General features: G+C 41.8%; 1 protein-coding gene across 2 annotated transcripts in view; it reads right to left on the minus strand.

The window, feature by feature from the left end:
* The window catches only part of adgra1b (adhesion G protein-coupled receptor A1b), a 483,085-nt gene that overhangs the window by 223,886 nt on the left and 243,427 nt on the right, over positions 1 to 15,772 (minus strand). For both annotated transcript variants that reach the window (XM_080205590.1, XM_080205591.1), the window contains one exon: positions 1,702 to 1,866. In XM_080205590.1, coding sequence (XP_080061716.1) covers positions 1,702 to 1,866 — 165 coding nt within the window. The remainder of the gene's footprint in view (positions 1 to 1,701; positions 1,867 to 15,772) is intronic.

Here is a 15,772-nt window from a genome sequence, read left to right on the forward strand (position 1 = left end):
ATCGCCAGAGCCTAGGTTTGATTCCCAGCTTGGGTCACTGTCTGTGTGGAGTCTGCACATTCTCCCCGTGTCTACATGGGTTTCCTCTAGGTGCTCCGTTTTCTCTCACAGTCTGAAAGACGTGCTGGTTAGGTGCATTGGCCGTGCTAAATTCTCCACCAGTGTACCTGAACAGGCACTGGAGTGTGGTGACTAGGAGATTTTTTACAATAACTCCATTGCAGTGTTAATGTAAGTTGACTTGTGATGGGTGCTCCTGGGACGTGTATGAGTGGCCATGAGTTGCTCCTTCACCAACACTACCATGAAACAGGCAGAGCCCTCAACGTGGACGCAGAAGAATGGCAGGCTGGCTTGGCTGCCAATAGGAGTAGCATGTTCCAAGGTGGTTGGGGGATGGGGCAGGTTTGGATGAGTGCCTGTTCTGATGAAGAGCACACGACCCAAAACATTCATACTCTCCACAGATGCTGCCTGACCCGCTGAGTATTTCATGCATTTTCTCATATATGTCGTGGCAGCCTTCACTTGCTGGTGACAGCTCATCTCTTATTCAGAAGGTCACTGGTTGAAGTTCCACACCAAAGATGAGCACATAATCTTGACTGTCATTTTAAATACACCTGGATTGTTGTGAGCAGATTCGGTCCCCTTATCTAAGGAAAGATACTGACATTGGAGACAATCCAGAGAAGGTTCATTCGGTCCAACCTGGGAATGGAGGGATTTTCTTGTGAGAAGAGATCGGACTTGTTCTCATTGGATGAATAAGAGGCAGCTTTATTGAGACATCGTGGATTCTCAGGGGGCTTGACAGGGTAGATGCAGACAGGTTGTTTCCCCTTGTGGAAGAGTCTGGAACCAAAAGTCATAGCAAGACCAAGATGGCGAGGAATTTGCTCTCAGAGGGTAGTGAATCTGAGTAATTCTTTACCACAGAGAGCTATAGAGGCTGAGTTACTAAATATGTTCAAGGCTGAGATAGACAGATTTTTAATCAGTAAGGGAATCAAAGGTTATGGGAATAAGGCAGGAAAGTGGAGTGAGGATTATATCAGGTTAGTCATAATCACATTGAGTGGCAGAGCAGACCCAATGGGCCAAATGGCCTACTTTTGCTCATGCGTTTTATTATCTTAAAATATCAATTTAAGTGATTTTATTTTTCATTCCAGTTTTTAATTTCACATTTGAGATTTTAGTGATGGGAAATGGAACACCTTCCACTTCAGGCACCCAAAGGTATAATTTAACCATCAGGGTGCCATGCTTAAAGAGAGCAGCGTTTTAAAATGAGCGTGACCAATCTTCACAACATCACCAGGTTTGTGTCATATTACTGTTAGTTTCATGCTGCATAAACACGCTGACTCAGAACAGAGTTGGCAATTACCAAACACTGAGATAAAAGCAAATTACTGCGGATGTTGGAATCTGAAGCAAAAACAGAAAATGCTGGAAAATCTCACCAGGTCTGCAGCATCTGTACAGGGAGAGAATAGAGCTAAAGTTTCAAGTCTGGATGACCCTTTGTCAGAGCTGAAGAAAACTGGAAATAGGATGAAATTTATACTCGTGATGGCGGAAGGATGGGCTCCTTCAGAGAGTTGGTGCACATTAGATGGGCTGAATGGTCTCCTTCTGCACTGTAGGGCTTCAATGGTTCAAAGTTTCATGCTTACACCTGTACAAAATACACACCTGAAATCCCCTTTATTATTGGTGACTCGCTCTGCAGCACAGTAGGGTGCAGCGGTTTCTAGCACCATAATCTCCACCTTCTTGCTGCTGTTCCCACGGGAGGTAGTGATGAGGCACTCCCACTCTCCTGTCGCATCCACGTCGATGTTGGACAGAATCAGCTCACTGTGTGTATAAAAAAAATACAATGTTCAAAAGACTGCAATTGTTTAGACCACTAAAAGCTATGTGAAGCAGGGGCTATATACAGAAGCACCAGTTTAAACATACCTATTAATCAACTGCAAGTTTAAGCATTGATGCTGGTTGCTCAGTCACTGCAGCCATAATACTACAAAACAGGTCTAAGATAACATAACCAAATCAAAAATAGCATATAATTCTCTAGGTCAACATTTTCACCATCTCTCATGAGTCAAGTACCATGAATTACAGAATCCCTACAGTGCAGAAGGAGGCCATTCAACCTATCCAATCTCCACCTACTCTCCAACAGAGCATTCCACCCAGACCCTATCCCTGTAACCATATTTATCCCATTAATCCTCCTAACCTATACATCTTGGGACTCGAGGGGCAATTTAGCATGCCAATCCACCTAACCCGTACATCTTTGGTCTGTGGGAGGAAACTGGAGCACCTGGAGGAAACCCATACAGACGTAGGGTGAACGTGCAAACTCCACACAGACAGTCAGCCAAGACCAGAATTGAACCCAGGTCACTGGTGCTGTGAGGCAGCAGAGCTAATCACAACGTCACCTTGCTGACCGTTCATTGAATGAACTCACTTTATTTTTACTGCATCTGATGAAATAAAGTAGAATCCTAAATTCTTCCAAAAAATTTCTTTCCTACCATGTCATATTCAGCCAGACAATGTAAACTTGTTATTATTTCACAACTTTGTTGAGTGAATGTACATGGTTAAGTAACAACAACATGCATTTCTATAGTACCTTAAATGTAGTAAGATATCTAAAGACACTTTGCAAGAGCAAACATCAAACAAATGTTGACACTGAACCACATGAGAAGATAGAAAGGTGACCAAAAGCTTGGTCAAAGAGTTGGGTTCCTTTAGGGAAGGAAATCTGCCATCCTTACCTTGTCTGGCCTACATGTGACTCCAGAGCCACTATAATGTGGTTTACTCTCAACTACCCTTTGGCAACTAGAGATGGGCACTAAATGCTGACCAGCCAGGGATATCCATAGCCCATGTATGAATGAAATAAAGGACCATCTTAAAAGAGAGAGAGAGAGAGACTAGAGGTTTTTGGAGGGAACTCCAAAACTCAGGGGCTTGGCAGCTTAGGGCCCAGTCGCCTTCTGTGGAATGAAATAAGGATGGGAATTTTAAAAATTTGATAGCGCTGAACCAAATAACAATGTATTTCAGCATGGAGATGTGGAGCTTGGTGTAACAGCAAGAATAAAATCTCACTTGAGGCAAGTCAGGTGTTGGAATTTTGTCTTGTGCCTCAGAGGAAAATCTTCATGATGAATTGCCATCAAAGACGGAGGCAAAAAAACAAATTAAAAAGTTTGTCTATCTGTGGCAACAAGAACAACTGATGACAAAATGAAGAGAATTGCCTGCTTTGAGAATCTGGTTTCATTAATAACTATTTTCCTAATCACCACGGACTTAAATGCTTAAATTCACCATTCTCACTGGTTGCGGGGCCGGAACGGACACGATTGGAGAAGCTCGCCCACAATAATTATCCTTTCGTATTTTTCATAGCTAGGGCCCTGCAGACTGCACAATTTTGCACTAAATGGGTCAAAGAACATGGGGATAAAAAACAAAAGAATCATATTCCCACTTACACAAACGCTGTCACACTTCAGCCGAGTGTTCACATCTGCCTTGCAGACACTATTCTTCAGTCCCCACAAATTACTCAATATACAATGTATTTCTATTTCAGCTTCAATTGTGATAAAATAAAGAAGGTGAAGGGTTGTTTTTATACTAAAACCATTGAGAAAATTTAGATTTTTCTCCCGACCCTCTGCACTCCTGGTCACCACTGAATTTAATGTTGATAGACACCATCAGTGTTATGGTTCAGAGTTGATAGCTTTATGCGCACTCTGAATAGAAACACAGTCAGTGAGATATTTTACACCAAAGATATTTTTATTATTGGAGGGAAGACAAGGCAGCTTCCCTGAGGATAATCCTGTGTAACCCAGAAAGCACCCTAAAAGGATTGAAGTAGTGCTGGCTAATTTCAGTGGTTTTGTAATACATGGTATTAACTGTTGAGGAACCATCTCATGACTCATTTCCATTAATGAAGCTCTATTTAATAGTAGTAATGTGTTTCTCCAAGATAAGACTGTAATGCAGCAGCAGGTCATGGAGGCCAGTTTCTTTGCATTGCTCACTTTTGTGGGGTGGTGCCCCTCACCAATTGTCTCTCTCAAAAAATAGAGGGGAATGTCTATCATCCTTTGTGGACCGTGGCTAATTAATAAAGCAGCAAAAAGCTAGGAAATAGCAGACACACTCGATATAGGATTACTAAAGGGAAGCAATATAATTAACAATTGTGACTGCAACATTCACTTATTGGTAAATTAATTTGGTGTATCTGGTCCAAATAGCTTTCTAGGAAAGGTCATATTAAGGTACTGTTGTACCCTGAATCCCCTGTGATCAATGTGAGGGTAAATTAATAGATTTGGTTTAAAAAAAGGGGTGTCAGATCTAACACCCCTGGCATTAAAGTACAATCACATGCCAGTCAAATGCTTTACCTCATGGTCTTAATATTAGCAAAACTTCCCATTAAATGGGATTAGGTGGGAGGTCAGGTGTTTCTCATGTATCAGCATAGACTCGATGAGCCTCTTCTGCACTCTATGATTCAAAGTTGTTTACTTATTAGGAGAACAGCTAGTTTCTAGCTAAGAGATTACAGACAAGCTTTTGGGGGAAGGTTTAATGAAATACTCACATAGACAAGATTGGAATTTTAAAACAATGTTCTGTGTACTGACTAATGACATAAGTAATCTATATCTGAGACTGGGGACAGAGAGCTGTATTAGAATGCTCCCTCTGCAATTACTGCATGAGAGCGGAGAAGACGCACCTACAAAGGTTTCTTTGGGGTAGTTCACTCCATGCTTCAGTCACGAATAAACCCTTATAACCTGTCTCTGAGTCACCTGTAGTTAGTTGAAAGAAGTCCATCACAACAATCAGTAAATTTTGCTTCACAAAAGCTGACATGGTTATTCCAGATACTTTTGCTCAGGCATACAGCACAACCATTTCCCCACAGATATGTGCAGCAGAATTTGCACTTGAGCATTACAGCACTAGCTCTATTCAAGGTATTTACTTTATGATAGGACCTGTCAGCCATTGCTCTGAGGTAGAGAAAATTGTCAGCCACAACTGAACACTGTAACCTGATTTCTAAGCAGCTATTATCTAGACTTTTGTGTCTTCAAATGATGTAAGAATGGTTCACTTGTGAAAAATCATGACGACTGCCAGAATGTTTCACGCATGTTTCAATGAAGATGGCCAGAATTTTATCAGCAATGCATGGGTCTCTATTTTAGGTCACTATTCTAGACCCAGGCTCAAGCCCCGAGTCACAGAGGCAATTTTAGCAGCAGCATCCAATTAGAAGGCCACTAACAGGACCAACATCCAACTAACATCCAAGGATGACAGCCTGAACTTCCGAGCTGCCAGTCCAATCAGAGTGCCAGCAGCTCTGAAGTGCCGCCATAGAGACTGCAGAAGCTGCGTGTGGAAAAGCTGCCTCCAATTTTGAGATGCCCTCACGGTTAATTCGGAAGTTTTATTTAAAAGCCGTGGCCAGGTAGGTGGGCCGCAGCAACTGAGAGATTGACTCTCTCCAGCAGCAGCATCACAAGGGCTATGGAGAGGTGGAAAAGAAAGGTCATCCATCCCATCCCTGCGGTCCGGCTGAAAGGTGGCAGGGTCATAAAATGTGGCCTGTTAATTTAGCCAAATGACCACCTATCTAGTAGTGGGCAGCCAAGCTGCTGCCCTTCTCACATTTGGAAAGATCCCATGCTGCCAGGAAAACATCTGGTTTCCTTCCAAGCACCTGGAACCATTTCACTGGCCCTTCTGCTGTCTCTCAGCAAATCTCTTCATGGCTGGTAAAACGCTGGCTGATATTTCTGTAGTCCATCATCACCCACACATTAATGGAATAGATGTCCTTTCCAGTCATAATGGTTATGGGGTAGTCTGAGGAGCCTCAAGAGACATGGAGGCTTCATCTATCATGCTCTGCACTCTTGCCAACTCAGCCAGTATTGAAAGGTCAACACCTCACCCAGCCAGTCAACAGGAATAAGTGCCCCTTGCAAATGTATTGTAATATTACAGCTATATTCCCAAAAGATCCAACATTAATTGAAACAACATTAAGTGAATTTGATTTTCAAATTCCAACCGAAGTAAAAACTTTAGTTAGGAATTTTCCTAACAGGAAAGGAAAAAAGACATTGGTGGAATTTTGCCATTTTTTGGCAAAGTGTGAACTCAGGAGCACTACCCCATGCACTGCCAGGGTACTGTCTGGGTATGATCCTCTTCCTCCCTCAGGGTTGTACTTACCTGTGTGCCCTAGCGGGAACCATTTGCTAGGTCCCCATTTTTACAAAACTTGTTGTAAACCCAATGAGACACCACACCAGCAGGGGTGGGGGAATTCTCTACATGGGGGTTACGATACAGTGAGGGGGGCTCGCTAAGTGTATGTTAATATGTACCTTCATTGATACTTTGTGCTCTAAGTTTAAATACTCTTCATTGCTAAGTTACCGTTTTGTAAACAAAACAACAGTTAAAAATCAATTTAAAAGTGTAAGAAATATGCTAACACTTTCAACTTATGTCTCACTCACAGTCTCTCTCATTCTCCATCTCTCACTCTTCTTGCCTCTTCCAATCCCTGACCCTCAGGCTTGTTCAGCCAAGATTCTGCATTAGAGTTGATTGTTTTCCCTGACCCACTGGCCAACCTTTCCACTCCCTGACCCTCCCACTGGCCAACCTTTCCACTCCCTGACCCTCCCACTGGCCAACCTTTCTGCTACCTGACTCTCCTGCTTGCTTACCACGTTCCCACTCCCGACCATCTAGCTGGCCACCTTTGCTATTCACCCACCCTCCCACTCCTGACTCTGCTCCCCTCTCCTTCATTGTCAGCAAGGGCTCAGGAGATGAGCAGCAAGAGGCACAAAAGGACCTAACAGCGAGAGCAGCATCTAGCAGCAGTGTTGTGGGGTTAAGCCACAAATTAGGAAATGGAAACAGGAGGGGCAGGGTGTTTGAAGGTCAGCAATGACCTGGTTAACTAGGGTAAGGGTGCAAGAGCGTCATCAAAGACCAGGAGTGTTACACCCAGCATGAAACTATGTTAATGGTGAAGTAAAATACTAAACATGAATACTGGCCCCACTAAAAACATAACACTTAATTGAAATAGGGTAACATAAATCACAGGCTTACAATATGCAACTTCTTATTTGCCTGAGGTGCCTATGGAGACCAGACTGTCTGACGTAGCAAATGTCCCCTTTGGTTATATGCAACTACATAAAAACTTAATGCATTGACGACCTTCATAACTATTAGAAGAATTGTCCTTGCTGCTGAAGGTTGTCTTCGCATTGCAAAGTGGCAAAGACAGATCTCTTCTGACATTGAGCTAGAAATGCCTGGGCCTTTATATAAAGTTCCTATGGTAATCATGTGGAGGCAATAGCCTAGTAGTATTATCACTAGATTATTAATCCAGAAACTCAGCTAATGTTCTGGGGTCACGGGATCGAATCCCACCCCGGCAGATAGTGGCATTTGAATTCAATATACAAAAAAAAATCTGGAATTAAGAATCTACTGATGACCATGACCATTGTCAATTGTCACAAACACACATCTGGTTCACTAACGTCCTTTAGGGAAGGAAATCTGCCCCTCTTACCTGGTCTGGCTTACATGTGACTCCAGAGCCATAGCAATGTGGTTGACTCTCAGCTGCGCTTGGGCAACTATGGATGGGCAATAAATGCTGGCCAGCCAGCAACGTCCCTAAATATAAAAACTCAGGAAGTGCAATCACACTTACTTTGTTATTTCTAAATCAATTCATCTTTGTTACCTAAATCGTGGATTTTTTTGGAAACCCCAAAGTCATTCCTATTTGAAGAATTCTGTTGCTACAAATGAAAATACAGCTTCAAATAAATCTGTCCTCCACCGTAATAAAAATCACTACTCAAAATGCAGATCAACCTAATTTCAGTTGATAAAAAATGTTTGACAAACAGCATTCAAAGCAGTCATTTGGTTTTCAGCTACACTGACGCGTTGGCTCTGTGTGGACCAGCTGCATGATCAAGGAAACACAGGCTTGAAAAAGATAGAATGCAATATTGGGGTCAGTAAGCATAATTTTCTTAAGTGGCAAGAAACTTGCCCTGACCAGTCAAGCAGTGCTAACAAAACTTACATTTTTTTTCACCTCAAAGAGAAATTGCAACACATTGGGCTAAAATATCCAATTATGTGCCAGCAAAGCACCTTAATACTAGAGCTTAAATGTAATCCTTTAGAACTACACAATGTGAGGGGTTTAACATATCCTCTCATTTTCCAACTGTAGTATTAGGCCATCAATCTTTCCTGTGCTCTTTATTCATATTTACTTATATTTAATTTTTGTTGCTAAGTCCAAGATCATCATGATATTGTTCTGCCAGGCCATTCCTCCATTAGCAACATTTTGAGTGTTGTTGGAGCTGCACTCATCCAGACAAGTGGAGTGTATTCTATCATACATCTGACTTGTGCCTTGTAGATGTGGACAGGCTTTCAGGGGGTCAGGTGGTGAGTTACTCACCGCAGAATTCCCAGCCTCAGACTTGCTCTTATGGACACAGTATTTATATGGCTGGTCCAGTTCATTTTCTGGTTCAGGATAACCCCCAAGGTAATGATATTAGTGGATTCAGCAATGGTAACACTACTGAATGTCAAGGGATGATGGTTAGATTCACTGTAGTTGGCGACATTCATTGCCTGGCACTTGTGTGGTGCAAATGATACTGAGATGTTATAGAATTTTCTACTGATGAATTAATAGACCAGTTCCAAGTGGCCATATTTTTAAGAGGCCTAAATTTACATCCACATGTTGAATAAAATCTTGATGTCACATGCCATTTCTTTGGAAAAAACAAGCCACATTCTTTTTATTTCTTGTTTGTGAGAGTTATTCAGTATTTTAAAAAGATTATAAAAACTGGTTAAGACCTAACTAAACATTTTGTATTATGGTTGAGACAAGTTAGTCCTCATGCACAGACACATTATAATATCGGAAATTAAAAGTTATCTAGACATTTGTAATGATGACAATTAATCAAATAAAAACTAAAAATATCCACTGAACTGAACATTACTTGCTGATTATTTTTGGGGAAAAAACTTTTGATCTTTCTTGAAGATTTGGTAATGCGGTTTTTAAAAGGGTTGAATCCATATTTGATGAGTATCATAACCAATCTGACAGTCATATCCAGGACATTCTAATAGCTATACATTTTATTAATACTGCATTTCAAGTTTTCTTTCAACTACTGCAAACTTTGTCAAAATATGCACAAAATTCCACCAATTCCAAAACTCTTCAATTATGTTGATGAGATCCCAAAAGCTATAGCTGCTTCCTCATTTCACAAGATGGCAACTCAAAGAGAACTTCCAATGGACCTGATTGTGTGGCAGCATGAAGGCGGCTAAGCTCTATGGCAACTCACAATGCGTCATTCAAATAGATGCTCCGCCGCTCAAAATTGGGATCTTCTATTGCCTGACAGACTTGGGCACTTTTGGTGGAAGTTTTTGGACTCTAAAAATGTTGGGGCTTTTTCCCATACTGAACTGAACTGTTAAATCAGGAGTCATTTCCTTCCTTAGCCCTTTTTGGAGTTGAAGCTGACTCGTCACCCCTAACTGAACAGGCACCATGCACATGAACAAGCTGGAACGCTAGACTAAACAAAAATTTCCTGAAACAGGCTTCCATGTAATCATCTAGCCAACTGTGTCATAAAACAAACAAGCAAGGTGATTGTTCCATTGGCAACGATGATAACCAGTAACCTTTCCTTCCCGAAACAATCAGCAAGTTCCGTATAACTCTCTTCTCTAACCTTTGAATGCCATCTTGCTGGATGTACCAACACCTGTCGGAACCTATTTTCAGTGATTCTCTTTCCTGTCTGTGTCAAATGTTTGAGTTGTTTTCAACCTGTTGACCAGAGCCAGATCACTGTGTCTCCTAGAGTTTACATAAATTGTTCAGGCACATTCTTCTTTTATTTGGCAGGCATGAAATAAAAGAACCAGATTTCCTGAATTTTACTGAGAGTTTTGTTATTTACTTCAACCCATCACTCAAAGGAAGGTTAAGATGCCACAAACCCATCGCTACGTTCTGCACATCATTCGTAATGTTCCACCATATGTCTGAAAGATGTTTGAAGATGTCTGAAAGACCTTTTGATACTCAAATGCCAATAAGCAATTTCAAAACAGAAAACAATGTTGTTACAAACTGCTCGTTGCAGAATTTAAGCTCTTACACAAATTTAAAAGCTGTTTGTTACAGAACTGAATCTGGCTGAAGACAAAAGCTGGGTAAAATGCTGCAACATGATATTGTGGTGTAATGGTTCTCCAATTCAACGATCCCTGGAGGCTAGTTCAGATCCGCAGACACATTTTCTATATTTTGTGTAAAACAGATGGAATAAACTTGTATTCAATCTTTTCTTCCTGACCCCAGTTTTATTTATACATGCATAAAATCAAGATTTTTTTTTGCTCCAGTCAGCTTAGGAACCATTAGAAGCCTTGTGATAAATTATTGAGTGTTTACTGAAAACAATAAAGTGCAAGCACCGTAAAGCAGTTCTCCAGACTCAAGCTTTTTAGGACATTTAAGTGGCATAACAAAGTGCACCGAAAGTATCGCAAGGTATTTCAAGTTGGCCCCAAGTTTTTCAGTAAGCGGCAAGTGAAGGACTCAAAGTAACTATCAGTCGCAGACTGTGTACAACGCGCTTTCACACTGGAACTTGTAATGATTGGAAACCCTATTTGGGGTGTTACAGACAGGAGCGACAAGTAAACTGTCCTGTGACCAAACTGTGACAAAATTTCCTCTCACTATCCGTATAAAGGGAAGTGATTTGAATTACTTTTAAAGTATGCAGTAGTGTTTCTTTTCCCCAAACCCTCAGTTTGTGTGATCGATAGCTCACGTTGTGATTAACTTAGAAGGTTAATTTATTTCACATTCAAAACTCAGGAGAGCAGTGTTTGCTACTTCTACTCCAGAACACGCACACCCACACACATAATAAAGGAGTGGATAAAATGTGGTTTTACAACTATGGGTATAAGAACCACAGAAATGAATAATAGTTCAGATGATTTCCAGAGTCAGACTCCAATGAGGAATCCTTCATGTAGGAGTTTGACTTTAGTAGGCTAAAGACCAGAGTTGCAGCATTTAGTTTACAGTTGGTGCTGATACCGCAAGATGAAATAGGTACATAGAGACTGGAAAATCTTCCAGCAGAAACAAACTTCGAGGAGCAGGCAATTTTATGCCTGAAGTTCTGCTTTTTTTAAAATTCATACGGGCAACATTAGTTAGGCCAGCATTTACTGCACACTCCTAATTGCCCCTGAGAAGATGTTGTGCCCAGCGCACCCCCCCCTCCCCCCACACACAACTTCCCCCTGCAGAATAGTCAACGCTGGCCTCCCTCCCTTTCCTCTGAACGTCACCAGCATCGGATATCCTCCGTCCCCCAAAACAAAGTCATCGCTGGCACCCCCACCACCACAAATAAATCAGTCCCCCCACCATGAGGCTCCCACCAGGGTCCGCCCCTGGCATAAATTGGCACTGTCAGGTTAGGATTATATGGTGGGAGATCTTCAATTCTATTTAAATATATTAACATCAGGTGGGTATGAACAGGATTGTGACGCTGGTGAGGGGTGGTGAAAAAAAATCAGAGATCACGATCGGGCCAAGCTTGGCGACTTCCTGGTTTTGCCCTATATTGAACCTCCTCTGCCATTCCTGCACGGGCTCAAGAATCACCCCCACAGATTTCAATTCACCCATTATTAACCCACATAGTGTAAATGCTAACTTCTCTCACTGGGTTAACATCAAAGAACATGTTGTGGCAAATGTACACAAGCTCTTAAGTTATAAATTCAGAGTGGTTTCCAGTGAGTGCACAACTATTTTCTCCCAGTGCTGCTAATTGTGTTGGCAGCAAGAACATACCTAAGGTTTTTCAGTGCCTGTGCCTTACAACATCCTTACATGGCATCGTATCTGCTCATCATGTGCAAATCAATCGTAAAGTGACAATCACAGCTTTTATGTTTAAGGGGAAAATACGAGCATGTAAACACAATAATAAGAAGTGGTTCTGGCATATATAATGTGTGGCAGAGAAACATTCTGAGGCAATAATTAAACTCAGACAGCCACAAGTCCAGAATGATTACTGACTCCCTAGGTTGATTTTTTTAAAACTTCCAGTGTACATCATGTGAATCTGAAACAAGCAATATTCAAGCAATGAGAATGTTTGTTACAGGGAGGAGCACATTTCATGAAATATTATCTTTGTGCTACAAAAATAAACACTTCAATTCCTTTTGGAATTTCTCCTGTATGTAATTTAAAATCACAGATTGGTGACAACCACACACAGAGGCATTTGGCTTAATGTGTCTCTGTGAGAGCAACTCAGCTCGTCCTACACCCTGGTCGTTTCTCCATAACCCTGCAAATGCCTCTACTTCAGATTTTGGAAGTAGCGATTGAATCCGACACCAGCATACACTCACGCTGTGCATTCCCGATCCTAAGCACTCAATGCATAACACAGCCTCCTATCGCTGTTGCCTCTTCTGCCAGTCACTTACAATCAGTGTCATCTTGTCTTCAAGCATTTCACCAATGAGAAGAGTTTTCTCCTCTGTCTACAACTCTCATAATCTGAAGCATCTCTTGTCAAATTTCCTCTGGTCTGAGAAGACTCCAACTTCTTTACATCAATCTCCGTAAAGGAAGTGCCTCACCTCCCCCCCAGAACCCATTCTTGTAAATCCTTTTCTGAACCTTCTCCAAAATCTCTACATCCCTCCAAAAGTCTTTTTGCCAAAATTAGGTTCATCATACCTTCCTTGCTTTTGAACTCTATGGACCAGATTTCTGCTCATGGGTTGGGACAGGAGATTTCCCAAAAGTCTGGCGGATGTTGGGTGTGGGGGAAGATTGGGCATACGGCCTGCCCCTGTGCACCAGCTCCCTGCTTAAATAACTAACAGATTAAAACAAAGAACAGCTCCCCAGCCTTCATCACCACACATATCCCTTATGCTCCATTCATGCAAACCCATGAAAACCTATGCCCTACTACCTACCTCTCCAGTTCATCAAAGCCCCATTGCCAACTTAGTGTCAACTTATAACAACAAATGCCCTCCACCCTTTGCCCTTATTCTTCCATGCCAACTAACCTTGTGTCCTTGAATACTTCCTTGACAGCTTTGATACATCCTTGGCAACTTGACAAGTCCTTGATAGCTGGACAGTTTCTTCATAGATGGAGAGTTCTTTGACAGTTTAAATGAGTTTGTGTGTAAAAGGTGCATCATGTTTAATTTTAACAATCCCAAAGAGTGCCTTACCTCTCCCAAATGTGTCCTAGGGTCCTACACAAAGGGGTACCTTCCCTCTCCAAAGGGGTACCCTGGCTATCCAAACATATCCACTAAGCTCAGACCTGTTGCAATCTGCACACGTCAGGTTTCATACTCCTGGCCTTCTAACATCCCACATCAGAGAAGGCAGCTGCTGATTTAAATGGGCAGCTCCTCTGTAAATCATGTGTGAATACTAGCGCGACTCATGTCCCAGCCCCAAGAAGATGGGAAATGCCAGGTTTAGGGGAGAAGTTTTGGCCATTTCTGGGATTTTACCATGGGGAAGAAGCATTCTGATCTGGCAACAATCTGGGCCTGTGTCTCTATTTATAAATTTCTAGGTCACATATGTCTTATGTGCTTTGCTAACCAGTCCTCCCACTTTCAATAATTTCAGAACATACACCTCCAGTTCCCTTTGCACCTGCCCACCCATTGTGCCTTTTATTTTATATTGCCCCTCCTTGCTTTTCCTATTTAAATGTATCACTTCACAATTCCCTGCATCTGCCATGAGTTGCCCATGTCCTCTTGAAGTCAGTCACTATCCTTCTTAAAGCTTACAGAAATTCCAAGTTGTGTCATCTGAAAATTTTCAACTCATGCCCTGTAACCTGTCAGTCAATTAGGTAGTAGAGCAAAGGTTTTCATAGTCCAAGCAATTAAAGTAGATTTTAAAAAGCAACGTTCCTAATACTGCTCACCTGGAGAACCCCACTAAAGACTAGCCGATGATCCGCAAAACAACTGGTAAGTGCTGTGCCCCATATTGTGCCACACAACCAACTTCATATCCATACTACAAATGACCCCTTTATTCCACAGGCTTCAACTTTGCCAGCAAGCTTGTGATGTCGCACTTATCAAGTGACTTTTGGGAGTTAATATACGCCACATCAACTAGCACCTATTACTTATCATCAATCAGCCATTAGAAGGAAAATCTGTGTCAAGTCAGTAGGAGACATTCAAAGGAGAAATTCTATAGGCCCACAAGGAAAAGGGTGGCACTGCCAAATCCAGAGATTCTGGTTATCTCAGCTAAGATAAAGCAGGAAATGAAAGCATTTTTAATTATTTATTTAATAGTGGCACAAATAGGCTTGCATTAGCACTGCAATAAAGTTACTGTGGAAATCCCCGAGCCACCACACTCCAGTACCTGTTCGGGTACACAGAACATTACAGTGCAGTACAGGCTGTTCAGCCCTCGATGTTGCGCTGACCTGTGAAACCAATCTAAAGTCCATCTAACCTATACTATTCCAATATCATCCACATGTTTATCGAATGACCATTTAAATGCCCTTATTTAAATACACTGAGGGAGAATTTAGCATGACCAATGCACCTAACCAGCATATCTTTCGGACTATGGGAGGAAACCAGAGCGCTAGATGGAAACCCATGCAGACACGGAGAGAATGTGCAAACTCTGCACAGTCTCCTAAGATGGGAATTGAATCCGAGTCCCTGGTGCTATGAAGCAGCAATGGTAACCATTACGCCATGGTGCATGTGACTCTTACAAAAGATGTAATACTGTAGGAAGCCTACAGGAATATAGAAAGTACAGAGGTGAAGTAAAAATGGAAATTAAAAAAGCAAAAAGAGGATACAAAGAAACCATTAGCAAGTAGAACCAAAGAAAACCCTAAGATGCTTTACCAACACATTAAGAGCAAGCGAACAACTAAGGAACTGGCAGGGCCTATCAGTGATGTACATAGTAACTTATGGGTTGATTCAGAAGATGTGGGAAGTGTTCTCAATGAGTCCAGTATTTCTTTCTTCATTAGGGAGGGGGTCGATGAAGACATTCTATGTTAAAGAGGAATGTGGAAAATATTAGATACAATAAGTGTGGTGACAGAGAAAGCACTGGAGGGACTAGCATCCTTGAAAGTGGATAAATCATCAGGGCCAGATGGATTGTATCCCAGGCTTTTGAAGGAAACCAAGGAGAAAATATTGGATGCTCTGAGGATTGTTTTCCAATCCTCATAAGATACAGGCAAGGTCCGAGAGGGTGGGAGCTCTCTGAACATTGTACCATTATTTAAAAAGGGTTTGAGGGACCAGCCAAAAAATTCTGATGAAGGATTATCCAGACCCGAAATGTTGGGTCTACTCTCGCTCCACAGATGCTATCAGACGTGCTGAGATTTTCCAGCATTTTCTGCTTTTGTTTTAGTCCAACATCTGCAGTATTTTGCTCTTAGCCAGAAAAACTATACACTGGTCAGTCTGA

Source organism: Carcharhinus amblyrhynchos, chromosome 17 (assembly GCF_965287045.1).
Source record: "Carcharhinus amblyrhynchos chromosome 17, sCarAmb.v2.hapA, whole genome shotgun sequence".
Lineage (NCBI taxonomy): Eukaryota > Metazoa > Chordata > Chondrichthyes > Carcharhiniformes > Carcharhinidae > Carcharhinus > Carcharhinus amblyrhynchos.